Source organism: Arachis hypogaea, chromosome 9, assembly GCF_003086295.3.
Source record: "Arachis hypogaea cultivar Tifrunner chromosome 9, arahy.Tifrunner.gnm2.J5K5, whole genome shotgun sequence".
NCBI lineage: Eukaryota > Viridiplantae > Streptophyta > Magnoliopsida > Fabales > Fabaceae > Arachis > Arachis hypogaea.
In genome coordinates, this window is record NC_092044.1 from 94,556,806 (window position 1) to 94,583,105 (window position 26,300).

At 32.6% G+C, this 26,300-nt stretch overlaps 2 protein-coding genes across 2 annotated transcripts; one reads left to right on the forward strand and one right to left on the reverse strand.

Annotated features, from left to right (window-relative positions):
- Window positions 1-4,498: 4,498 nt before the first annotated feature.
- Window positions 4,499-10,986, forward strand: LOC112709325 (disease resistance protein RML1A). Its single transcript, XM_025761219.2, has 4 exons — window positions 4,499-5,111; window positions 7,598-8,705; window positions 8,793-9,092; window positions 9,184-10,986. The coding sequence occupies exons 1-4, from the start codon at window positions 4,606-4,608 to the stop codon at window positions 10,861-10,863; spliced, it is 3,594 nt and encodes a 1,197-aa protein (XP_025617004.1). The 5' UTR covers window positions 4,499-4,605; the 3' UTR covers window positions 10,864-10,986.
- Window positions 10,987-14,384: 3,398 nt separating this feature from the next.
- Window positions 14,385-22,789, reverse strand: LOC112709326 (disease resistance protein RPP2B-like). The gene is made up of 4 exons (XM_072203187.1): window positions 22,271-22,789; window positions 16,434-17,533; window positions 16,039-16,338; window positions 14,385-15,957 (listed from the first exon to the last, which is right to left on the reverse strand). Exons 2-4 carry the CDS (start codon window positions 16,554-16,556, stop codon window positions 14,500-14,502), a joined length of 1,881 nt encoding a protein of 626 aa, XP_072059288.1. The 5' UTR covers window positions 16,557-17,533; window positions 22,271-22,789; the 3' UTR covers window positions 14,385-14,499.
- Between the last annotated feature and the right edge of the window lie 3,511 nt (window positions 22,790-26,300).

A 26,300-nucleotide genomic window follows, 5' to 3' on the forward strand; every position in this document is an offset into this window, starting at 1 on the left:
TTGACTTAATTAGTATTAGTATAAAAACTACTTGTATATTTGACCCTAATTTTGAATCTACATCATCCTTCTTTAAAGAAAAATTTCTCATTCTCTGACGCTCATCAGATATTTTTTCTTTTTTTTTTTTAAAGTAATCAATTAACTTTTTTAGTTTTCTGTAATCTATCCAAAACTATAAAAGGGAACATGAAAAATTGATAGAAGAGAGTAGGGAGGAAAAAAAACTTTGGACACACATTTTATATTATGAAAATGTGATATATATCTATGAATTATACAGTATTTTAAAAATAAAAACGTTGTTCTAAATTAAATTTTGTTCCTTTTGTCATGATACTATTTTTTTAAAAGTTAAAACCGATAAAAGAAAATAATATGAATAGTCTTCAAATAAAAATTTCTTTTTGGATTTGCTTTATTTTTTTTATAAATTTTTTTTATTTATTTTATGCTATTTTTTTCTTTTGAAATTTACAAAGGATTGAATTCTAGATTTTTTTTAGACATAAAATTTTAATATTATATCATAAAACTATATTTTTCAAAAATTTAAATTAATAAAAAAATAACTGATAAATAATTATATCTATAATACTTTTTAAAAATTACCTTTATATAGAGTTGGTATATGTGTTTTTTTTTTAATACGTGTATGCTTATGTTTAATTTTAGTTAGTCACGCAATACAGCTAATTAGCCTCCAGCATGCATGTTGAGTGTTTAAACATACCAATATCCTTATATCCATTTGAAAAATGACTAGTAGTGGACAAGGCAGATAAAATAGACATTTTACATAAAATTGAAGAATAAATTAAACACCTAAAACATAAAATTATATCAAAACTTAAGCAGTAAAATTGTTCGATCAATAAAAATCTTTTAGAATTAATTAATTTATTCATAATCGTAATATCAAAAAACTTTATTAGTTAAATTGAGATGGTAGAGTAGTTAATTACCATCCTTAGATTTTTAAATGCTAGAATTTAATTTTGTTTTTGAAATTTTTTCGCTCGCTTCAAAAATGACCAAATAAATATTGACTCTAATATGTATTTTTATTTCTTAAATACTTATATGATTTAGTAAACATTTATTCAAAAGACACGTAATAACATTAGTTTTTAAATTTTTGTTTTTAATAAATAAAAAACAAATATATTAAAAATTTAACTTGTTTGTATTTTTAGTATTTTTAATTTATAATCTTAATATTTATTCTAAAAGTACAAGTTAGCTAAACCAATACTTATACAATTTAGGGTTTTAACTATAGTGCCTGATGAGTTTGAAAAACTCTAATTTAAATTGATGATAATCAAACATTATTAACATACTTAATTACAAAATTATTAATTTGATTTTAGATTATATGTGCTAAACTAAATAATTTTGTGATGCAGATTGGGCTGAAATGTAGCAAGCCCATTGGAATAATTTTTCAGCCTTGGAATGAAATTGTTATGGCAGATTTATTACTCTCCTTGTTGGGCCAGATTTGATTATTATTAGCCCAAATCAACTTTGATAGAGAGATCCACTAGCTTGGTCCAAATTGAAAAATGAGAAAGAAAGATCCATGCATGCTTCCACGGATGTCATATGCATCTTTGGATGGATTTCAAATTATGTTCTATTGCACTTAAAAGAGACATTGGAAATAGGAAAGAGAAAGTGAAAAAATGATGTGATTGCCTTAAGTGTTTTACACGCTTTTAGGCTTGGGTTTCGAAACAATTAATTCATTTCATTCTCTTTCCTAGCTTCACTAAAAGCATTTCAAAGTTATCTCTCATCTCTCTCTACTCTTTCTTCTCTTTCGGTCATTTCAATAGAGAAAGTATGGAAGCTAAAGCTAGCTACCGAAAAGAAAAAGAAGCAAGCAACAAGACCATCACAATGATGGTAAGAAAAAAAATAGAAAGTATGTTGTGACTGAGATCTTCACCAAATAAGGGTAAGATTTGGTAAAGTAAGCTCAAGCTCTCCATACCAAAAATAGAAAAGGAAGATTTCGGTCAGAGGAAGAAGATCCTTAAGGGATGGCTTGTCTCAACTTTTGATCAACTGTCACAGGAGGTAGCTACTGTAGCTACGTGGAGAAGATGCAGAAGTTTGAGCAGAAGAAGTTGTCATGCATCAAGATGCATCAAGGGCTAGGAGTCCTTCTTGGAGTGCAAGCAAGGAGGGATGGCTTGGATTGATGAAGCTTGGTGTAAAGGGAAAACTCAGAGGTAATTGCATGTTGGATATAGCATTCGGTTATCTCTTCTCTCTCTCTGGCCGAACCGGTTTTCTTAAAGAAGAAGAAGTTTAGCTTGATTCAAATAGTTTCAACCGTGGAGGCTTCCCCCTTTATAAATAAGGGAGAACAATCAGGGCTTGAAGCAAGGAGTGAGAGTGCAAGACACAGTGTTCACATAGCTACCTAAACTGACAGAAGTTCTTCTCCTTCAATGTTCTTCATTTTGTAATTTTCTGTTTAATTTTGTTTGTCTTGAGTCTCATGGAAAAAGGCAAACAGTAAGGTTTGTAAGAAAAAACCATAGAGCGAAAAAAGGCAGAGAGTGCAAAATTAAAAGAAAAAGCCATAGATATCCTTAGAGGTCCTTTGTCCATCTGTGTTATGTTTCATGATTCTGTGGGAATCCCCTTGCAAGTTGGGTTAGCACTTAGCAGTTGAAAGTTTGGCAGTGACCAAGTCAAGTTCAGTCTTTGGGTTTAGATTCTGGACTTGTCCCGCATAGGAAGGGTAGTTCCTAGGGAGAATTGGTGTATGTAATGAAAGATGATTATAGTGAAATTCCATCATTATTGTGATGGAAATTGGATGTAGGCTGCATTACACTTTGTAACTGAACCAGGATATATCTTGGTGTAATTTTCTCTCTTCTACTCCATTTCTGATTTTGTTTCATAGGAGACAAAACTGAAAAATATCTCCTGGCTGGTCACGAGACAAAACGAAAAAATCTCATGGCTAGGCACGAGATAAAACAAGAAAGATCTCCTCAAGTGTTCTGAAGGACAGCAAGGATTACTAAGTGAAAAAAAGGGCTAAGATTCAACCCCCTTGTCTTAGCTACTGATAAACTATCAGCATCCACTAAAATTAATTACTAAAATCAATAATTAATATAAAATATAAAATATATATTAAAAATAAAAATAATTGATTTTTAGTGTAAAAGTTGCATTTTTGTAAGGATTTTAATTTTTTTTTTGTCTTAAGAGGTTTTAGTTTGTTATGAGTGGAGATAACAGATTGATGATTGATCCATTTGTCATACCTAAAAATTACTATTTACTTTTTCATAGTCTTTAATTTAATCAAATAAATTATTTATTTATTTTATTATGACACGGTTAAATACAATAAATACGTATATCAATAAAATATATTCGACATGCGAATACGACAACTTAACAAAATATCCATACTTTATAACCTCTTATAAATATTGACTTAATAATTAGTATTAATATAAAAATTACTTGTATATGTGACCATAATTTTAGGTCTACATCATCCTTCTTTAAAGAAAAATTTTTCACTCTATGGCACATTAGAGATTTCTTCTTTTTGTATTTTTCCTTTCTTCTTCTTCTAAGTAATCAATTAACTTTTAGTTTTCTGTAATTTATCCAAAACTATAAAAGCGAATATGAAGAATTTAAAGAAGAGTAGAGAGAAAAAAAAGCTTCGGACACACATTTTATATTATAAAAATATAATATATATATATATATATATATATGAATTATATATAGCATTATTTCAAAAATAAAAAAATTGTTCTAAATTAAATTCTGCTCCTTTTGTCATGATACTATTTCTCTCCAAAATTAAAATTAATAAGCAATAATAACATAAATAATTATATCTCTAATACAATCTTTCTAATAAAAATTTCTTTTTGGGTTTGCTTTAATTTCTTGTGTAAACTTTTTTTTATTTTATGCTATTTTTTTTTGAAATTCACAACAAATTAAATTTTAGATATTTTGGATATAGAACTCTAATGCTATATCATAAAATTATATTTTTCAAAAATATAAAATATATATTAAAAATATAAAATATATATAAAAAATAAAAATAATCAATATAAAATATATATTAAAATATAAAATATAAAATATATATTAAAACAGATTTTAGTGTGGAAGTTGCATTTTTGTAAGGATTTTAATTTTTTTTTTTTTTTTTGGTCTTAAGGAGTTTTAGTCTGTTAAAACAGATTGATGATTAATCCATTTGTCACTCCTAAAAATTACTATTTACGATTCTCCAAAGTCTTTAATTTAATCAAATAAATCGTTTATTTATAATGAATCTTTATTCCGAATAAATTCGCCGCGTCATGTCCCATATATCATTATATCTCACGTTCTACTTGTGGTTAAACAAGTGGTCCCATTATCGTGTTAAAATATTTGTCCCCGCGTTAGAGTCTCCTTATATAAACGCATATATCCTAAACCCTTATTCATGCTCTTCCATGGTTCAAGAATCAAGAGTGTATTAATTAGTTAGTTCGTTTCTCTCTACACTTTCTTGATTGCACATTACTATAGACTAAGAGATTAATTATATTAATGGAGTTGTTTCCTTCTTCTCCAAAAAAATATGATGTTTTTGTGAGCTACAAAGGCGGGGACACCCAAATCAACTTCATTAATAACCTAAACTCAGCACTTACTCAAGCAGGCATTAAAATATACATTGATAGTTACCTCCGAACCGGAGATGCAATATGGCCGCCGCTTCGCGAAGCCATCGACAACTCCAGCGTAGCCCTTGTAATCTTCACAAAGGGCTACGCGTCTTCCAAATGGTGTTTGGAAGAACTTGGGAAGATACTCGAATGCCGAAGAACCGAAGGAATGGGGGTTATACCTCTGTTTTACAATGTTGATCCTTGTGATGTACGGAATCAGAGTGGAACATACGGAGAAGCATTTGCAAAACATGAACGGTGCTTGTTGTTGGATGAAAAAGACAACATCATCAACAAAGAAGATGTTCAGAAGAAACTGTCTCAATGGAAAGGTGCACTCACTGAAGCTGCTAATATATCTGGATGGTACACTCGAAGCAATAAGTGAGTACTAGTTAATTCTTGTGTAACAATAAATTTTGGAAGTTTCATTTTCATGCACCTACCATGCATTACATTATTTGTCATTCTTGTGTAATTTAGATAATTCACATGAAAATAGTTTTTGTATGCAAACTCTTCTTACGCTATAACATTTTAGCTTTTAAATTATTGTTTTTGTTGTCACGTTTTAAATGTGTAACCTAAAATAGAAAACGGAATAATAAAAATTAAACAAAAATTGAGTTTTTATTTTATACAATGTTATTCATTATAATTCTTCAATTTGTATGACTATTTAAATATTGGGTATGGAAGATTAATTAATTTGTAACATAAAATTTTTTATTCTAATTAAAAAAATTAATTCTATTTGTTTTCCATTTCTTGATGTGAAAGGACATTAAAGTTTATGTTCCTTAGTCGTTATTATATATAAAATTAACAAATATATTTTATTAAAACCCTTCTTTTGTGCAAACTAATCAAAGGATATATGATAACTTTAAATTGAGTAATTCTAGTATGTCTAAATATCTTTGAAAAAGTTTATTCATTATCTATGCCTAGATCTTACATTCTTACTACTAAAATTTTGGCACAGATCTGAATAATTAATATTTGCGAAATGACGTACATTCGCCAAACACTATGCGATGAAGCAACTTCAAAAGTTCACTTACGAAGGAAAAAAAAACTGATTTTTTTTATATATATATATTTGTTCACCTTTTGCTTAACTATTGTTTCTCTTTATCAATATTTTGCATATTTGTTGTCATTAATAAAAGAAAAAAATAATAGAGAAGGAACACAGAATAACCTTACTTTTTCAGAACAGAACTTCAATGATACAATATTTTAAAAGGCAAAGACTCACCTCTAGTTATTTTTATGTAAAGTTAATAATTGAAAATCGTTAGATAATTTGACAGATTTAACTAGATTATTATTTAACAGTTCTCGACTATCAGCTTTACATGAAAATAACTGCATGTAAATTTTTCACCTATTTAAAAATGGTAAAGTAACACATAGAGTGATGAGATATATATTATATTGTTTAGGCACCCATTTAGTAATTCCTTACCAATTTTCAGTCTCATATATATAATTTGTTAAAAATGAAAAAATAGACAAAAATAAATTATTCGTATATTTTAAACTTTTTAATAATTTCTATTTTATTAAATATTATTTTATAATTATTATATTTTTTTCACAAATAATTATTATTTTTTATATTTTCATTAGTTTTATTATTCATTTATAATTTAAATTTAATGAAGATGTGTAAAAAAAATAATTAAGCATTCTTATACATTAAAATCTAATTAAGTCTGACAATTAAGGCTGAAAGTGAGTCAAGCCAGCTCATGAGCCTGTTCGAGCTCGACTCATTATAGCTCGATAAGCTGAACTCGTGAGATGGTGAGTCGAGCTTAACCTTAGAATTGAACTTATAAATTAAATGAGTCGAGCTTGAGTTTGGGTAAGCTTAGCTCATTAGCTCGTGAGTTAGCTCAATTATATAAGTTATAGTTTCTTGATATAAAATTATAGACTATGTTCCTATTATTTGAGCTAACTCATGAGCTTTCGTTGAGTCGAGTTTGAGCTTACGAAATAGGCTCGATTGTCAATGAGTCGAGCCGTGAGCTAAGCTTTATTTTCGAGAGTGGAACTTGACCTTGGTCTAACTCGACTCACTTTCAGCCTTAGTGACGACCCACTTCTGTTATGGATTAGTTAATCTATTATTTTGATATAAGGAAGTTATATATAACCAAATATATATATATATATATATATATATATATATAACTTTCTTTTATATATATATATATATATATATATATATATATATATATATAAAAGAAAGTTATATATAACCAAATATATATATATATATATATATATATATATATATATATATAAAAGAAAGTTATATATAACCAAAAATTTATATTAATTACATTTGATAATATTAGAGGGACAATGATTTAAATTATTTTATTTAACTTAGTATTTATAATTTTATGTATGTATTATTTATACTTACATATTTATTATATTTAATTAGTATTATCTAATTATTTCAGGTATAATTAAAGAATATAAAATAAGATAATTTTAGACTTTATTTATGATTTTTCAAACTTTTTATCATTATCTTAACGTACACCAGCGAACGGCCAATATGATCTTATTTGAAGTTTTCTTTTTTTCTTTTTTAATTGATTTCTATATATGTGTAGTGTTTAGAATCCAAATTTACTATTTAGTTTTAATTGATTATATATATTTTAATTTTTTTTTTAAAAAAAGAGTAATACTGTAATAGTAGTTTCGTGGCTAGAGTAATGTATAATTACTAATTAAGTGTTGGTTTCTCCGCCAAAAAAAAAAATTAAGTATTGGTTTATTTAATCTTTTCAGTGGAAATTAAAGTTAATTTAATCCTCCGTTTAATCTTGCTTTTTCACTAGGAACCAATCTCAAGTCATTGAGAAAATGGTCGGAGATGTATTGGAAATGTTGGAGTTAAGGTTCCCTAAGGAACTAAAATCCAAAGACCTTGTTGGATTTGACAAAATCCTCAAAGAGATGCAATTGTTGCTGTCAAGAAACAGAGGTAATTTGTTAGTTGGAAATGTTCAAGTAATCGGAATTTGCGGTATGAGCGGAATAGGTAAAACAACCATCGCAAAAATCCTTTTTTCCCAACAATTTCCCTTATATGACAGTGTTTGCTTCATAGAAAATATGAAAGAAGCATCACAAAACATAGAATCTTTAAAAGAGAAGATGGTTTCTGAGCTTCTAAAGGATGAAAATCAAAACTCTAAAGAATCCACATTATTAATTGGAAAGAGGCTTAGTAACAAAAAGATTTTTGTTGTGCTTGATGATGTGGATAATTTAGAACAATTAGAAGTATTGTGTGAAGAGTTTAAATATGCAAGTCCAGAGAGTAAACTCATTATAACTACAAGAAATAAGGATTTGCTTAGGGGAATAATGGTTGATGAATATGATGTTTATGAGATTAAGACATGGAGCTTTGAAGAATCTCTAGAGCTCTTTTGCTCGAGTGCCTTCAAGAGCAAGCATCCGAAGAAAGGATACGAGGATCTTGCGAAAAGGGCGGTTGATTATGCCGGTGGTGTTCCGTTGGCTTTGAACGTTTTGGGTTCGAGTCTTGGTGATAGAAGCATTGAATTTTGGGAGAGGGAATTGGATAAGGTCGAGAACTATTCTTGTGACCGGATTCAAAAGGTGTTGCGAGTGAGCTATGAAGGACTACATGATCTTGAGAAGAAAATATTTCTAGACATTGCATTCTTTTTCAAAGACGAGAGTAAAGATTTTGTGGAAAGGGTTTTGAATGCTTGCGGTTTCTATGCTACCGGTGGTTTGAAGGTCCTTGAAGATAAAGCTCTCATAACCATTTCAGATGGCAACAAAATAAAAATGCATGGTTTGGTGCAAGATTTGGCTTTGAGTATTGTTCGTGAAGGCATCGAAGATCATGGAAAACGTAGCCGGTTGAGAGACATTGCTGAAATTTCTAGTGTACTTGAATGCAAAAATAAGGTAACCAATTATAAGCATGGAATGATTTTAGTTAGAACTGTTACTAGTTAATGTGATATTAATTGTTTGCTTATTTTTCTTTGTCAGGGGAGTGATGCTGTTGAAGGTATAAAGTTAGATTTGTCACAAATTGACGATCTACACTTAAATGCTAACGCATTTAGCATCATGACTGAACTAAGATTTTTGAAATTGCATACTCCCTGTGGTAAGATTTCGGGTAACATGGACTATCCTATTGTCCTTGATCAATTTTCTTCCAAGTTGAGTTATCTTGAGTGGAACGGATACCGCTTAAAGTCTCTTCCAGAAAGTTTCTGTGCTACGAAGCTTGTCGAGATTCGAATGGTCCAGAGCCACATAACAGAACTTTGGCATGGGGTTAAGGTATAGTCATTTATTTCATAACTAATATACATTTAACATTTAAAATGTCTCGGATCAACGATGTCTCTGATATATCGAATGTTTCTTGCAGAATCTTGTGAATTTAGAGGGAATTGATCTAAGTGAGTGCAAATATTTGGAGAATCTTCCAGATCTGTCCAAGGCATCTAAACTCAAATGGTTGAATCTTTCTGATTGTGAGAGCTTGGTTGAGCTTCATCCATCCGTTTTGTCTCTTGACACGCTTGAAACTTTGATCCTCAATGGCTGTAAGAAACTCAAGAGTTTAAAGAGCGAGAAGCATTTCAGATCTCTCAAGAAAGTCAGTGTGGAGGGATGCACCAGTCTGAAGGAGTTTGCGCTGTCCTCCGATAAGATGGAGAGCTTGGAACTGAAGAATGCAGGAATAGAACAACTGCACTCGTCGATAGGGCTTTCGAGCAACCTTAGATATCTGAATCTAGAAGGTTTGAGATTCCAGAATGTTCCAAATGAGCTATCATCCCTTACAAGCCTTGCGGAACTAAGAATTTCTGATTGCAAAGAACTAGTTCTTGAAAAACAGAAATTGCAAGCATTGTTTGATGGTCTAAGATCTCTAAGATTGCTGCATTTGAAGGATTGTTCAAACTTGCTTGAACTTCCTGAAAACATTAGCGTGTTGTCCAAGTTATGTGAGCTGAGACTAGACGGAAGCGGCGTAGAAACGTTGCCTGAAAGCATCAAGCATCTTTCGCTGCTCGAAATTCTTTCCTTAGAGAATTGCTTGAACCTCAGGCAACTGCCAGAGCTTCCAACAACCATCAAAGAATTAACCGCCGCTAACTGCAAATCGTTGGTGACAGTTCCCACTTTGAAGACTCTTGCAACCATGATGACAGGGCGAGAGAAGTTCGTGTCGTTTGAGAATTGCACGAAACTAGACGGATCTTCGCTCTGCCGGATAGCGGAAGGTGCAGAGTTATCATCAATGAATGCCGCTTTTCAGAATGTGTTTGTAAGAAGCAAAGGCGCCAGCGGTGCCAGCTGTCACAACTACAACTTTGTTAAGGTGTGTTCACCAGGAAGCAGAGTCCCGGAGCAGTTCACATACCGAAGCAGAGAGTCCTCTTTCAAAGTCAAAATTCCTTCACACTCCAACATTTTGGGAATGGTTTTGTCTGTGCTTATTTCGCCAAGCGAAGGAATCAAGAACCATGGTGCCAGAATATTTTGTCAGTGCTATGATGCTGATGGTAGAAAAGTGGGGTATGCTACTAGGTGGTTCCATGAAGCTACCAAGGATTTGAAAGGTGATCATGTTTTTGTTTGGTATGATGCACTTCATTTTGATAGCATTGTTAAAAGCCTTGAAGAACAAGAAATTATTTTTGAGTTCTTTGTTGCAAATGAATTGGGGGAACGTGATGTGTTAAATGTTCTTCCAAAAGAGTGTGGGGTGCGCTTGATTTTTGACTCAGAGTTGCACAATCTTTTGAGGAATTTGGAGTTGGATTTTGAATCCAAGTGGGAGCTAGGGTTGCGGTTAGGTTCGGAGTTGGGATTGGAGATGGGATCAGAGCTAAGGTTGGAGTTGGAGTCACAACAACATAGACCAATCTCAATGGCAACTGAGAGATTTTATTTCAATGAGGACGAAAGCGATGGATTATACAATGAAGAACACGTTCATCAGAGTGAAAGAAAGGGGATACACAATATCAAGATGTTCTCAGTGGAAGATATGATTGTTTCTATGACTTCTTCAAATGCGACCCGCATAAAGTATTAGTTTCGCGGAGAAGAAAATTAAAAAAAAAAAAAAGTGAGGGGTTCATATCATTGAGAAATTTATTAATTTAATGTCTTAAAATTTAGTTTGATGTAATCTCTTCTTATTTTATATTTTTACTAATTAATTGTGTATTTAATTTTTTAATTAAGAAAATATATATTTAATTATTAAAAAAACATTGGTGTCAAAATACTAATAATATTTATTATAAAGAAAGTAGACATAACAAAATTGATTTTACTATTTTAATTTTCATAGGAAAATTAGATAATTAGGGATTGATTTTACTACAACAATTTCTCTAGGAAAATCTGACAATTAGCTTGTTTTGAATAATACACAGAATAAAATATCTAAGGGTAATCTAGATCTTAACTCCGTCTATGTTACACTTGCGGTACATAGCCGGTCCCAAACCCGGATAAAGGAGGAGGGTTGTGTTAGGTCTTCGGCAACCAACGTAAAAATATAGCCGAACCCCCCATGACATGAATCAAAGACATTATTGCGCTAAAGCTAAGTCGTTACCCGGAAGTAACGCGCCGTATGGCTCGAGTACGATGTCAAAGCAAGAGCCGCTGCATCGGTACCCGGATGTAGTGTTAAATGAGCAAGGGTTCTCGCGTTTTCGTGAACGGACGAGGGTAAATAAGCTAGTTCACAAAGGAAAAGGTAAAGGTCGAAGCGACAAAAGGTTGAGATTTGGGACATGGAACATAGGCACTCTAACAGGAAAGTCCATGGAGGTGGTGGATACCATGACAAGGAGGAAGATTAACATTATGTGCCTACAAGAAACGAAATGGGTTGGTGCAAAGGCTAGGGAGTTGGATTCTTCTAGTTTCAAACTTTGGTATACAGGAAAGGTGAAGAATAGGAATGGAGTTGGAATAATTGTGGATAAGCAGTGGAAGAAGGACGTAGTTGATGTCAAGAGGGTGGGAGATCGGATCATCTCTATCAAACTTGTGGTGGAGGGAGGTGCTTTTCATGTGATTAGCGCCTATGCACCGCAAGTGGGTTCGGACGAACAACACAAGATAAGGTTTTGGGAGGATCTAGAGAGTTTAGTTCAAGGCATATCTTTGGGAGATAAGATTTTCTTAGGAGGAGATTTAAATGGCCATGTTGGGAGAGAAGTGACTGGATATGGGAGTATTCACGGAGGCCATGGTTTCGGGGTGATCAATGCCGAGGGTAAAACTATTTTGGACTTTTCCTCAACTTTTGATCTTCTCATCGCAAATACATGTTTTAAAAAGAGAGACGAACATCTTATAACCTATAAGAGTGGCATGACAAGCTCTCAAATCGACTTCTTCTTGTTGAGGAGAGTCGACCGGAAATTTTGCATTAATTGTAAAATTATCCCGGGAGAGAGTTTGACAACACGACATAGGGTGCTCGTCATGGATTTTCGCGTTGAGCAAAAGTTGAGGAAAAGACATCATACGAAGAACCCAAGGACGAGGTGGTGGCGGATGAAAGGTGAGGAACAAAGAAGCTTCCTAAGACGGGTAGGAGAAGAGGCAAGGTGGGATGGGAATGGAAGCGCGGAAGAGATGTGGAGGGAGATGGCAGAAGTTATTAGAAGAACAGCAAAAGAAAGTTTTGGTGAATCTAAAGGAATAGGACCAAGAGACAAGGAGTCCTGGTGGTGGAATGCGAGTATACAAGAAAAGATAAAGATAAAAAGAGAATGCTTTAAAGAGTGGTCTTTATGCCGCAATGCAGATAACTGGGAAAAATATAAGGCGGCTAAGAAAGAGACAAAAGTGGCTGTAAGTGAAGCAAGAACAAGAGCATATGAGGGTCTCTACCAGTCTTTGGATACGAAAGAAGGAGAAAAAGGTATATATAGAATTGCAAAGAGCCGGGAAAGAAGAACGAGAGATTTGGATCAGGTTAAGTGCATAAAGGATAAGGATGGAGAGGTGTTGGCTCAAGAGGAGAAGATTAATGAAAGGTGGAAGAGCTACTTCTACGAGTTATTTAATGAGGAACAGAAGACTCTTCCGAGCCTTGGTCGATTATGCACAAGGGAAGAAGATCAAAACTTTGACTACTATCGAAGGATTCGAGACTTTGAGGTAAAAGAGGCTCTAAAGCAGATAAAAATGGCAGGGCAGTAGGACCTGATAATATCCCAATTGAGGTTTGGAAGGGTCTTGGAGGAAAAGGCATCAACTGGTTAACCAAGCTTTTTAATGAGATTTTAAGGTCAAAGAAGATGCCTGATGAGTGGAGAAAGAGCACCTTGGTACCTATCTACAAGAATAAGGGGGATATACAAAGTTGCGGAAATTATAGAGGGATTAAGCTTATGAGTCATACTATGAAGTTATGGGAAAGGGTGATAGAACGGAAGTTGAGAAAAGAGACACAAGTAACAGAGAACCAATTTGGATTTATGCCAGGCAGATCTACCACTGAAGCGATATACCTATTAAGAAGGATGATGGAGAGGTATCGTAGTAATAAAAGGGATCTACACATGGTGTTTATTGATTTGGAAAAAGCGTATGATAGGGTACCAAGGGAGGTCTTATGGAAGGTTTTAGAAAAGAGGAGAGTAAGGATCGCATATATTCGGGCAATTAAAGACATGTATGATGGGGCCACAACTAGTGTGAAGACTCAAGGTGGTGTGACAGAGGAATTCCCTATTGGTATAGGATTACACCAGGGATCATCCTTAAGTCCATACCTTTTCACATTAGTCTTGGAAGTACTCACAGAGCACATCCAAGAGCCTGTGCCATGGTGCATGCTTTTTGCCGATGATATCGTCCTTATGGGAGAGTCAAGGGAAGACCTAAATAAGAAGTTTGAGTTATGGAGAGAAGTTCTAGAAGTGTATGGTCTGTGCATAAGCCGTAGCAAGACGGAATATATGGAATGTAAGTTCAGTCTGAGAAGGGAAAACTCCAATATAGAGGTGAAAATTGGAGAGAACACCTTACGAAAAGTTAAAAGTTTTAAGTATCTTGGGTGCATCATACAGGATAATGGAGAGATTGAACATGATGTAAATCATAGGATCCAAGCAGGTTGGTCAAAATGGCGGAGTGCATCTGGTTTTATATGCGACAAAAAAGTGCCTTTAAAACTTAAAGGTAAATTCTATCACACCGCTATAAGACCGGCTATGCTGTATGGTACGGAGTGTTGGGCGGCTAAAGGAGAGCACGAACATAAGCTGAGTGTGGCAGAGATGAAGATGTTGAGATGGATGAGTGGTCACACGCGATTGGATAAAATAAGGAATGAAGATATAAGGGAGAGAGTTGGAGTAGCACCCATTGTGGAAAAGATGGTTGAATCGCGTCTCAGGTGGTTTGGACATGTGAGAAGAAGACCGATAGAACATCCAGTCAGGAGGGTGGATGAGATGGAAGATGGACAAAGGGCGAAAGGCAGAGGAAGACCTAAGAAGACCATCCATGAGGTGGTCAAACGAGATCTACATGTAAACGGTCTCTCTGTAGACATGATACATGACAGAGCACAATGGCGTCGTTTGATTCATGTAGCCGACCCCACTTAGTGGGACAAGGCTTTGTTGTTGTTGTTGTTGTTGTTGTAATCTAGATCTTGTCCGACCACATGATTCTCTTCAATTTACGTCCAAGGTCATTCGTTATTAGCATCCGAACGTCGTCTAGCAAAACACTTTGGTAATTTGGGTAAGTCTGAGTCAAGAATTAGGCGCACCCCACACTCTTTTGTACTAATGTTCAACACACTCCGCTCCCCCAAACCATTTGTAACGGAGAACTCAACTGTGAAATGCCTTTTATAACCTCCAACAACACTGCCATCAAAAAGAAATTCATCGTACCATATATACACATGATCACACTTCAACTCCCTTATAGCTTCATGATGCCACCTAGTATACGCCACCTTAGTGCCATTTCCTTGGTATTCGTAGCATTCACATGAGATCTTAGCACCATCCTTCTCCATTTCATCAAATGGAGACAGAACTGCACAAAAAACTAAGCCCCGCACCTTTGAGCTGTAAGGAAGTACGATTCTGAAAGAGGACTTGGTGCTTCGATAAGTGAATTGCCTTGGAACACTGCTTCCTGGCAAACAAACCTTCACGAAGTTGAAGCTGTAGCTATGGCCTAGCTCTGGTGCACTGTTATATTGCTGCGAACGAACCTCCTCCTCCACATCCTTATTTTTAAGTATCGCGTTTGTTGCTATTAAATTCGCACCTTTCGTGATTCCTTCACGTGAAGGTCCATCCAGGTTTGTGCAATTCTCGAACGAGATGAACTTGGTGCTTCCTCTCATCTCTTTCGCAAAGGTCTCTAAGGTGTTTATTGTCACCAAGGACTCGCAGTTAATCACATAAAGCTCTTTGATAAGTGTCGGAAGAGTAGGTAGGTACTTAAGGTTCTTACAGTTTCTCAGCGACAAAATTTCCAGATTGATTAGATCCTTGACGGTTATAGGCAATGTCTCTACAGCACTTCCATCTAATCTTAGGTCACAGAGATATTCCAAGCACCCAATGTTGTTAGGGAGTTCAGACAATTTATCACAATCCTTCAAATACAGTAAGTGCAGACACCTTAAGCCGTTGAATAAGGTATGCAGTTGCTCTTTGTTGAGTACTAGTTGTCTGCAATTAGAAATTCTCAGCTCTGAAAGATTCTTAAGGAGTGATAACTCATTTGGAAGATTCTCAATAAGTATCAAACTATCTAGGTAGAGCGATTTAAGCTTGCTTGAGCGCTGAATTGATTGGTGCAATTCTTCTATTCCAGCATTTCTCAGATCTAGACATTCCATCACACGAGAGGACACGGAAAATTCTCTCAGACTTGTGCAGCCGTTAACACTGATCGTCTTGCGAGATTTCAAGTGCTTCTCACTTCTCAAACTAGTGAGTTTTCTGCATCCATCCAGTGCTAGAATTTCAAGAGCGTCAAGAGACCAAATAGATGAATGAAGCTCTGCCAAGCTCTCACAACCAGAAAGGTTAAGCGATTTAAGTTTTGATGCCTTGGACAAATCCGGGAGATTCGCCAACTCTTTGCATTCATTTAGATCAATTCTCTCTAAACTCACAAGATTCTGCCACATAAATAAAAATAATCTTTCATAAAGCAAACTTATAAGCATACATTGATTAAGTTTGCGGAAAATATCTTTTACCTTCACCCCATGCCAAAGTTTGGTAATGTGGCTGTGCGGCATACAAATCTCAACAAGCCTCTGAGTAAACAAATTTTCCGGTGGAGACTTCAAACCATATCCATGCCATTCAAGGTAGCTCAGCTTACCTGAAAATTCATTAAGGACTTCCGGATACACCATGTTACCCAAAGTCTTGCCAGAGGGAGCATACAATTTTAGATATCTTAGATCACTCATCATGCTGAATGCTTTAGAGTTCAAGTGTAGATCATCAATTTGAGACAAATCTAATTTTATACCTTCAACTGCATCACTTCCCTAACAGAAAATAAAGCAAACAATATGTATTTCCATTTAGTTAGAAATAATATTTTTATAAAGTGAGTATAATGATGAGACTTAAGTTTCCTTACCTTCCTTTTATATTCAAGCACATCTGAAACTTCTTCAATATCCTTCAATCGACTACGTTTTCCAGGATCTTTAATGCCTTGACGAACAATATTCAAGCCCATATCTCGTATTAAATCATGCATCTGTATCTTCTTGTCCTTTGAAATAGTTATGAGAGCTTTATTTGTAAGGACTTTTATTCCACTAACAGCAAATAAACCACTAGCATTTAGTATCTTTTCCACAAAATATTTGTTCTCATCTTTGAAAAAGAACGCAATGTCCAAAAATATCTTCTGCTCTAGAATATCTAGTCCATCATAGCTCACACGTAACACCTTTTGAATTCCATCGTAGGGATAGTCCTTGAGTTTATTCAATTCGCTATCCCAAAATTCAATACTTGTGTCACGGAGATTTGAGCCCAATACTTTTAAAGCTAATGGAACACCCCCTGCATAATCAACTGCTCTCTGAGAGAGATCTTCATATCCTTTTTTGGGAACCCAATCTTTGAAGGCACTCAAGCAAAAAAGCTCTAGAGATCTCCCAAAGCTCAATGTCTTGACCTCATATATATCATCCTCATCAACTATTCCCCTAAGCAAATGCTTATTTCTTGTTGTTATAATCACTTTACTTTCTGGACCAGCATAGCTACATTCTCTACACAACTGTTCTAGTTGCTCTGAATCATCCACATCATCAAGTACAACTAAAGCTTTTTTATTACTAAGCCTCCTCCTAATGAATGTTTGTTGTAGAGTTCAAATATTCATACTTTAGTAGCTCAGAAAGCAGCTTCTCTCGTAAAGATGTAAGTTTGCTTTGTCCTATGTTTTGGGGTGCTTCTTTGACATTTTCTAGAAAACACACACTGTCATAATAGGGAAAGAGTTGGGCAAACACAGCCTTTGCAACGGTTGTTTTGCCTATTCCGCCCAGGCCCCAAATTCCAATTACATGCACATTTTTGCTTTTACTTTTTGATAGCAATAATGACACATCTTTGCAACTTTTGTCAATTCCAACAAGGTTAACTTGTAGCTCATTAGGAAACCTTAATTCCAACTTTTTCAATACATCTTCAACAATATGATCGATGACTTGTGACTCGTTCCTTGCAAAGGAATGATCAAATACAAGATGACAGATGTTATTGAATTTAGCACAAACGGCGAAACTACATATGACATAATCAAATTTAGTTATAAAAGTACACAGGGAAATTAAATGACAAACTGTATTCAAATAAGTAAAAAGATACATTAAAAATTGTGGGTTTGATGTATTGGTTAACAAATAAAAAAGCAAAAATGTCGATTGAAAATACATTTTTTATATATTTTTAATGTACTTCTAATGTATTAATTACAATAAATCATTAAAAATTTAAAGAGGATATTAAACTTTTTTCAAAAAGAAATTATATTTCTATCTTTTCTTTGTTTTTGGTTGTTCATAGTATCTCCCAACTCAACCAATCAAAAATTAATATGTTGCTAATTTACACTCTATTTAAGAATGTTATTACCAATAAATTGTTACATACATAAAGCAAGATCGAATATCGACATTTAATTAAACCGATGAGTAAGGTGACCATGCAACCAATCTAAGTTGGTTTTATTTTTATCTTCCCTAATCGTTTTATGTTGCTATTGATACAAAAATTTCACCAAATAAATTCACTTCGATCATGATTGAAATAGAATGTCGATCATATCTTGTGTGACATGAGTCGAGGAATGGTGTTAAGTCGGAGCTTTATCAACACGTGAATTAATGCATTGACACACGGTAAAATAAAAAACGTGGGTAAATGCTTGATGACCAAGTTAAAAGAAAAAACGTGGGGTGTCCAGTTTGGAGAATAAGACTTTTCACCGTCAAAGTAAGGTCGTGAGCGTAGTTATTAAAATTGGATCGGACTGGCCGATTTGACCGAAAAATCGGTAAATCGGACTCTATACCGATCCGGTCGAAGGTTAGGACTGTTCAAGACAGAGAATCAGAACGAACCGGTTGAACCCGTAACGAACTGGCCAAAACCAATAAAATCGGTTTGGACTGGACCAAACCGTTTGGTTGCAACTGAAGGCGAAGCTACGATGCATCTGGGTTCTGCAAGTCCACCATGCTCTCCATAAGCTCCAGCGTGCTAAGTGTCAAAGCTGTGTGGTTTTTCGAACTTCTCGCTCCAGGGTTACAAGGTGGACAATCATACCACCAAGCTACATTGCTTCTTGCTAACATATATTCAAATTATAATACATATAGCAATTTTTTATTTTACTTATATTCAATTAATTTTAATTTTAAAGTCACTAATTTTTAAATCAATTATATTTTATTTAACTATAAATTTTATTAAAATATATATATTAAAAAGATAAAAAAATTATTAATTATAATTTATTTTTTCTTTTCATGATTATATGATATCTATTAATGTTATTTTTTCAATAAATACTTGTAGTATATAATAATAGGTAAAGACCCACATGCAGTTATTTTCATATGAAGTTGATAGTTGAAAATCGTTAGATGATATTTAGTTAAACTTGTCAAATTATCTAACTATTTTTAAATATTAACTTCATATGAAAATTAACTGTATGTAAGTTTTTACTTATAATAATATAATAATACAATAAATATAAATTAATTAATAAAGTATTAAAATTTGAAAATGATAATTATTTTTATAAAAATAAAATAAAAGTACTTATAATAAAGAAAAAATAATTAAATTTTACATAATTATTTAATTATACCGGGTTAACCGGTTCGATCAGTGACCCATCGGTTGAACCAGTAATCCAGTGACCCAATAACTTCACCGGTTCGATTACCTGTTCGGTTTTGACAACTATGGTCGTGAGTTGTGAGAGTCTAAAGAAAAGGAAAAAAGCTAAATCGTGGAAAGAGAGAAACATTTCGCAATCCATCATTGTGATCTATAAATAGGAGAAGTATATATAAAAGAGAGAGAAACTTCAATTTAAACACTTCATAATTACACTAAAATTTAGCAAATTCCAATCACATTAATGTCAAAAAGAATCATAGAGTGCAAGTGGGTTTGGAGTCAATTTTCAATTAGCTTCGTTTCTTCAAGTATTTTATTCTCTTTTCTTGAAACATTTTACTTTTTTATTTCATTATTTATTTTTTAAAATTTTTTATTTATTTTATGTGTTTTCTTTTGTTACAATTATTTACATTATTTGCTATATAACTTAGTATCAATAACATTTTATATCTTTTTTATCATACATAATATTTTGACACAAACACTTAGTAAATTTCGAATTGAGTTCTCTTTTTTATTAGGAGTCGTATATACTTCTCAAATTAAGATCTTGATATAAGTTTAATCCCACCTCTATCAAAATCAAGCAAAATAATTGCATGTGTACATGTCATTTCCGGCTTCACCCATTCCAAGCTATCATTCTCTATGAACAAACCGTCCCAATATATGTAAGTTCCAAAGCGCATATAGTTCATAACCTCAAAGGCGCCATTGACCGTGGTTTACGTCTCCTCGTCAGTTCGACTCTTCGATGCTAGATTAGTGGAGGCCCCTTGCTTATCATTGCAATTTCGGCCTCATGCGTGTAGAATATGGCCACGTCTCTGGTGGCCACATTATTGGTGGCTATAGGTGATTAAGCGTTGACCACTCAATAGAAAGTTGACAAGTGATTTCTGCTCAAGCAGTCTTAAGTAGTGTTTAAACTCACTAAATTTTTCTAATTTTAATGCTAATCATCCTTTCTGGTCAAGAATGATACAACTGAATTCTAATTGAGAAAGAGATCGGTATCAACAAAATTAGAGGACACCTCAGCCAAACAGTAGTATCAGCAACACCTGGGCTAGGTCAGGTATCTTAGCAACCGTCTCTGCCGAGGTGGTGGTGATGGATACCGAGTTGGAAGCTTAGGAATGCAGAGGCAACCATCGAGAACCAAAACCGATTTGGAGAAGTTAAGTGCGTATAAAAGTGGAGGCAGGTGTCTATTCCGGCGGCAGTGGTGAAGCCCAGGCATGGGTAAGTCCAACCAAGCATCGTCCCAACCATGACAAAGAGAGTAGACAAGGTATCGATAAGCGGCAACGGCGGCGTGTTACCAGCATTCCACTTATCGTCTTTGGCCTTAGACAAGATATGGAAGGGGCTGCAGCGTCGGAGTAGTATTTGGCCACAAAGCTCATCTCGTCGAGCATCAAAGTGGCGCAGAAGACCTTCGTTTCAGTCGATATGGGAAGAGATTCGGATTAGGTGGTATGGGCAGATGGGTTAGGCTTATAAGACTAAGCCTGACATAAAAATATGGTGAAAACTCAGGTGAAGTCGACTTCACGTGAAGTTGATATCTGAGAGTCGTTAGATGAAAATTTAGTTAAATCAGTCAAATCATCTAACGGCTCTCAGTATCAACTTTACGTGAAGTCGACTGCACCTGAATTTTCACACACACACACACACAGTTATTCACTTATCTTTATAGTAATATAAATGAGGAGCTCATCTGCTGACATGACACTTATACGTTGAGTCTGAAAATTTATTTGTTTAGGTGTCGTTATTGGAAATTTTTAAATTTATATTTATAAATTATAAATTATTATTTACTTAAGTTGTTATTTTCAAATTTTAAATTATTTGTTTGGGTTGTTATAGTTGTTTATCATGTTTGCTTAAGATTTTTACTGTCATTAACAATGTCAAACCCAAACTCAAAACACTTTCTTTTACTACACGTGTAAGCTATAAATTGATGCAACCAAGCTAATTATTGTAGCCACTAAATATCGAATGTCACCACAATACGCACCGTAGAATATTGTCCTTCAAGGACATGGCTTGGATATTGTTAATTCTAAGTGTCTTTTTATTTGGTGTTTATTTTTTAGTTAATTTATTTTTTATAATAAATTTTAAATATTTAAAATTTATTAATTTTATATTTTTAAATTAAAAATTAATTATCTAACTTTTTTGACAATTAGACATTGATTTTGAACACCGTCGCAACACTCATTCGACAAAATGTGTAGTATATTTAATTTTGTTTAAGCATGCAAGTTGTAGGATAGAATAATCTTTTCAAATTTTGCAAATGATGGTAAATTTATCTTTCAAATATATCTCTAATAAGAAGAGTTTGCTTCCTACATCTTAGAGAAAAGTGAACATATATTAATGTTTTGCAATGACGTAAATTCTATACAAAAATTAATATATTTTCGCTTTTTTAAGTGGTAGAAGACAAATACAGAATTGAATTTTGACCCACTTGTAAATAATTATTTATGCAATGATTATAAAAATAGTTATACTAATATAATAATAAATAATTAAATATCCAAAATACTTTGAGAGTTAACTATTTTTAGTAATTTTAATTAGTATTTAAGCAATAAAAATATTAAATTATTTTTAATAAATAAATATTATTAATTTATATATACAAATTTTGATAAATATATATGTAAATTATGTGTATAAGTTTTAATAATTAATTATAAGTAGTATAAATTATGTATGTAATTCATATATATAAAGTGTAAAGTTTTAGCTCGTAAATATAAGTGTAAATTATTATTAATTAAATATTTTTATAAAAATAATAATATTTATTAGTGATGTAATATTATTGATAAAAAAATGCCAGGCAAGTCAACATTTTTAGTAATAAAAATTAGAAAAATGGTTAGTATTAATTAGTTGAAATGCAAAGAAAAAAAAAATTGGCATGTTTGTGTTTGTAATGAAAAAAATTTACAAAATTCATTCCACAGAGGTCAAAGCAAGGGGCGCAAAAAAGAATTTAGAAATACTGACTTGTACTCGCGACTACGAGTGTCCCGCCCCGATATGTTTGCCGCTTCCATGAGAGCATCCTTCCAAGCGGACACTATCTTCTTCACTTCTTCCACACTTTTATCACCCAACAATCCTCTTTCATGTTCTGCAATGGCTTCCCCGTACACTCCTCTCTGATTTCGAATCTCCGCCGGATCGACCTCGTAAAACACAGGTATCACTACCTGTCCCATCTTTTTTCCGGCATTCGAGTACTTTCACAAGCTCTTCCAAGCACCATCTGGAAGACGCGTAGTTCTTGGAGAACACTACTATGGCAACATGGGAGTCCTCGATTGCTTGGGACAGCGATGGCCAGACATCGCGACCCTTCTCGAGGCCTTCGTCGTCCATGTATGCCTTGATGCCGTTTCTTGAGAGCGGGGAATAGAGGTGGCTGGTGAAGTTGGTGCGGGTGTCTTCCCCTCTGAAGCTGACGAACACATCGAGTGGAAGAAAGGGCTCCACGTGAACCAGAAACGAGTTTTCCTTGTCATCATCAACAACGAGAGACATATCTACCTTTATATGGATGTGCTTTTCTTCCTTTTAATCTAATTGACTTAGCTTGTAATTTCATTTAGAGAGATGAACAAAGCAGTAAGAGTAAGTTCTATGTAGAAACTTAGATCCAGGAGATACAATGGTCTCATTTACTTCAGCTACCTGCTCTATATAACAGCAATAATAAAAGAAGAGAAATGCTAGACTACTCTTAAAATTTATTATTTTTACATATTTTAACTATTAATTTAATTTTTTTAGTTTAATAATTTTAACAATATATATTTTAACTCACACTTTTAAATATCAATAACTAGTCAATAATAAAAAATAATAAATTTTAATAATTTTTTAATATTTTTTTAAAAGAATATAAAAATGGAAATACCTTTTATTAATATTAACTAATATTTAATTAATATTTTATTTTGGTACTATTAAAATTTAAGATTTAGAATTTAAAACATTAATTAAAAATAATAGATAAAAATTCAGGTACAATTAATTTTATCTAAGATTTAATAGTTAAAATTTTTTAAATAATTTCACAAATTTAATTAAATTGTTATCTAATAACTTTTAACTATATATCAACTTTACATCAATTTAAATACACTTAAATTTACATCAAAATAATAAATTTTATTATTCATATAATATTATCTTTTTTTTACCTGATATTATTCTAACAATAATAGTAACTAAAATCTTCTTTTGTCGATTATTATTAGGTATTTCACTAATTATCCAAATTTAATCATGATATTTTATATTAAAATATAAAATATACATTAAAAATAAATTAAATAATATATATATTTATGCATAAATATGTAATAACTAATTTTAGTGTATAAATATTATTTTTTATCCAAATTATATTGTGGATCCTAAATTTGATATTAGTATGTTTTTTTGTGATTTTTCATATGGGTTTTGATTGAAAAGTTATACGCTGTTTTTCTTTTACGTAAAGTTATATGCTAATTTTTTTTACCATTCAAACGATATAGGGCTGTTAAATGTATTAGTCTGGTCCACTTAAATTCGATTCTTCGTTTAATTTGTGGATTAATTTATTTTATTTATAAGTTATAATTTTTAGTCTAAATTGTTTATAATTAGTTTTAGGAGTGATAAACAAGACGAAATTCGTTATATTGATTTGCGTAACTCATAAAAAAAGCGAATCAGACTAAAAATTTGAGATTATTATAATAAAAAGTTTGTTTAGCTCGCACAGCTTAACCTATGAGTTTTGGCGAGACAGGACGAGTTTACATGCCAAACTCGCCATTTTATAATTTTTGCTTCAAAAAATTTGGTTAATAATTATGTTTATTACATATTTAGAATTATAAAGATTTTAGTGTTTATGAATTTAGAAATTATAATTTTTTTATCTTTAGAAATTATAAGTTTATTAAAATGTTTGTGAAATTATATATTTTTAATATTTAATGATTTTAAAAAAATAAAACAAGAATTAACATGCTTATCCCACCAATCCACTATTAAATAGGGCGTGATAGAAATTTGGGACCGCCTCACTAGCCAAAATAGGATAAATTAGCCCCTTTGCCATTCTTAGTTAGTTTGATAAGTTAAATGAACCAGTCTATTTATTCTTTTATTTTATTCTTAAAAATTTTTTTGGGTAAAATATATTACTTTTAGATAAAAAGCCTTAAATGCACAATATTTTTTAGTTGATAAGTTAGAATTTTGGATTAGATAGGATGAAATATTGGCTAAAAATATTACTTTTAAAAAAATATAAAAAAATAAACAATCTGCGTATTTAGTCTGCAAACTATTTCGTTTAATTTGTTATTTTTTTCAAATTAGTTGAGTTCACCCTGTTTAACTCAAAATTTAACAAGTTTAATTTTAAAAACAAAATTTACCTATTTAAACAAATAAATGAATTGATACAATAAATTTAGCTAATTTTAACCACCTACTACAAACTTACAATTTCTTTATATATATATATAAAGAGGAAACATGACTCTTTCTTCTTCTATGTTTCGTCACTTTAATTTTGTGCTGCATAACATCCGTTGACTCATTTCTTCTCCAGATATAATTCTTGTACTTTCTTTTTTGTACATTAATAAACCATTTATATATCCAAACATAATTTTTTGTTTACTGTATTTACTTTTTTAATGTATCAAAAAGATTTAAAGTGACAATTAATAGGAACTCAAAAATATAATAGTATCGGAATTTAGAAGTTAATAATATAAATTTGCAATTAAGTAATATCAATTTATCCCGGTAATAATATAAAAACGAATTCAGGATCAAAACGACAAAAGTCACATGAATAGTGGGTTTGTGGATATGGGATATTGACTTCACCTTATGTATATATAGTATATATGGTCATTGGTCAACAATGGTTGGCCTGATTCCTTTTCCGTCATTATTGTTATAAAATAACTAAATAGATAAATAAAGAAGAGATAACAAATATAAAATAAAAAAATATAAAAAAAGAGAAAGAAGTATTGCAACATAAAGAGAGAATTGTTTATTATTTTTGTGTGTCTCATCAAGAAAGACTTAACCTCCTATTTATACATGTATAAGAGTCCTCTTTTTTATCTTTCATTAAATGTAATTACCTTGGTAATATGGCACTTCACTATAAGAAAGTTAAGCCATCCAAGTCATACGTGGTCAATGGTCATCCATATCCTTATCACAATACTCTCCTTTGGATGACCATTCAGGATTATTCCTCGTTAAAACCTTACTAATGAAAAACTCAATGGGAAAAAACCTTAGTGAAGGAAAAAGAGTACAATATCCTTTAGTGACAGGGACTGCCTCATTAAAAATCTTGTCAAGAAAAACCCAATGGGAAAAAAAACCTGACCAAGGGAAAAAGAGTACAGTCTCCCCCTCTTGCCGACATCATTTAATGTCTCGAAATCGGCGCATCCTAATCTCATGTACCAATCTTTCAAAGGAGGATTTTAGGAGTGACTTTGTGAATAAATCTGTCAGATTGTCACTTGAGCGGATCTGTTGGACATCAATTGTCCCTTGATTTTGAAGATCATGAGTGAAGAAGAATTTGGGAGAAATATGCTTTGTTCTATCGCCTTTGATGTATCCACCTTTAAGTTGAGCAATGCATGCTGTATTATCTTCAAACAGGACAGTTGGAGCTATCTTATGTTCAATCAATCCACATGATGACAAAATATATTGAATCAGGCTCCTCAGCCAAAAATACTCGCGACTAGCTTCATCAATTGCTAGTATTTCAGCATTATTAGAGGAGGTTGCTGCTATTGTCTGTTTCGTGGACCTCCATGATATAGCTGTACCACCATATGTAAATAGGTATCCTGTTTGAGATCTTCCTTTATGTGAATCAGACAAGTATCCGGCATCTGCATAACCAACTAGTTGTGACTTAGATTCATAAGGATAAAATAATCCCATATCAACCGTTCCATGAAGATATCGAAAGATCTATTTGATTCCA

Excerpts from the sequence above, each read along its gene's own strand:
- LOC112709326 (XM_072203187.1), bottom strand. The coding sequence starts at position 16,556 with ATGCATGATTTAATACGAGATATGGGCTTGAATATTGTTCGTCAAGGC. Across the intron at positions 16,339-16,433 it reads TGCTTGAATATAAAAGGAAG|GGAAGTGATGCAGTTGAAGG; the intron begins GTAAGGAAACTT and ends ATTTTCTGTTAG. Across the intron at positions 15,958-16,038 it reads AACTTTGGCATGGGGTGAAG|AATCTTGTGAGTTTAGAGAG; the intron begins GTAAAAGATATT and ends TTTATGTGGCAG.
- LOC112709325 (XM_025761219.2), top strand. The coding sequence starts at position 4,606 with ATGGAGTTGTTTCCTTCTTCTCCAAAAAAATATGATGTTTTTGTGAGC. Across the intron at positions 8,706-8,792 it reads TACTTGAATGCAAAAATAAG|GGGAGTGATGCTGTTGAAGG; the intron begins GTAACCAATTAT and ends TTTCTTTGTCAG. Across the intron at positions 9,093-9,183 it reads AACTTTGGCATGGGGTTAAG|AATCTTGTGAATTTAGAGGG; the intron begins GTATAGTCATTT and ends TGTTTCTTGCAG.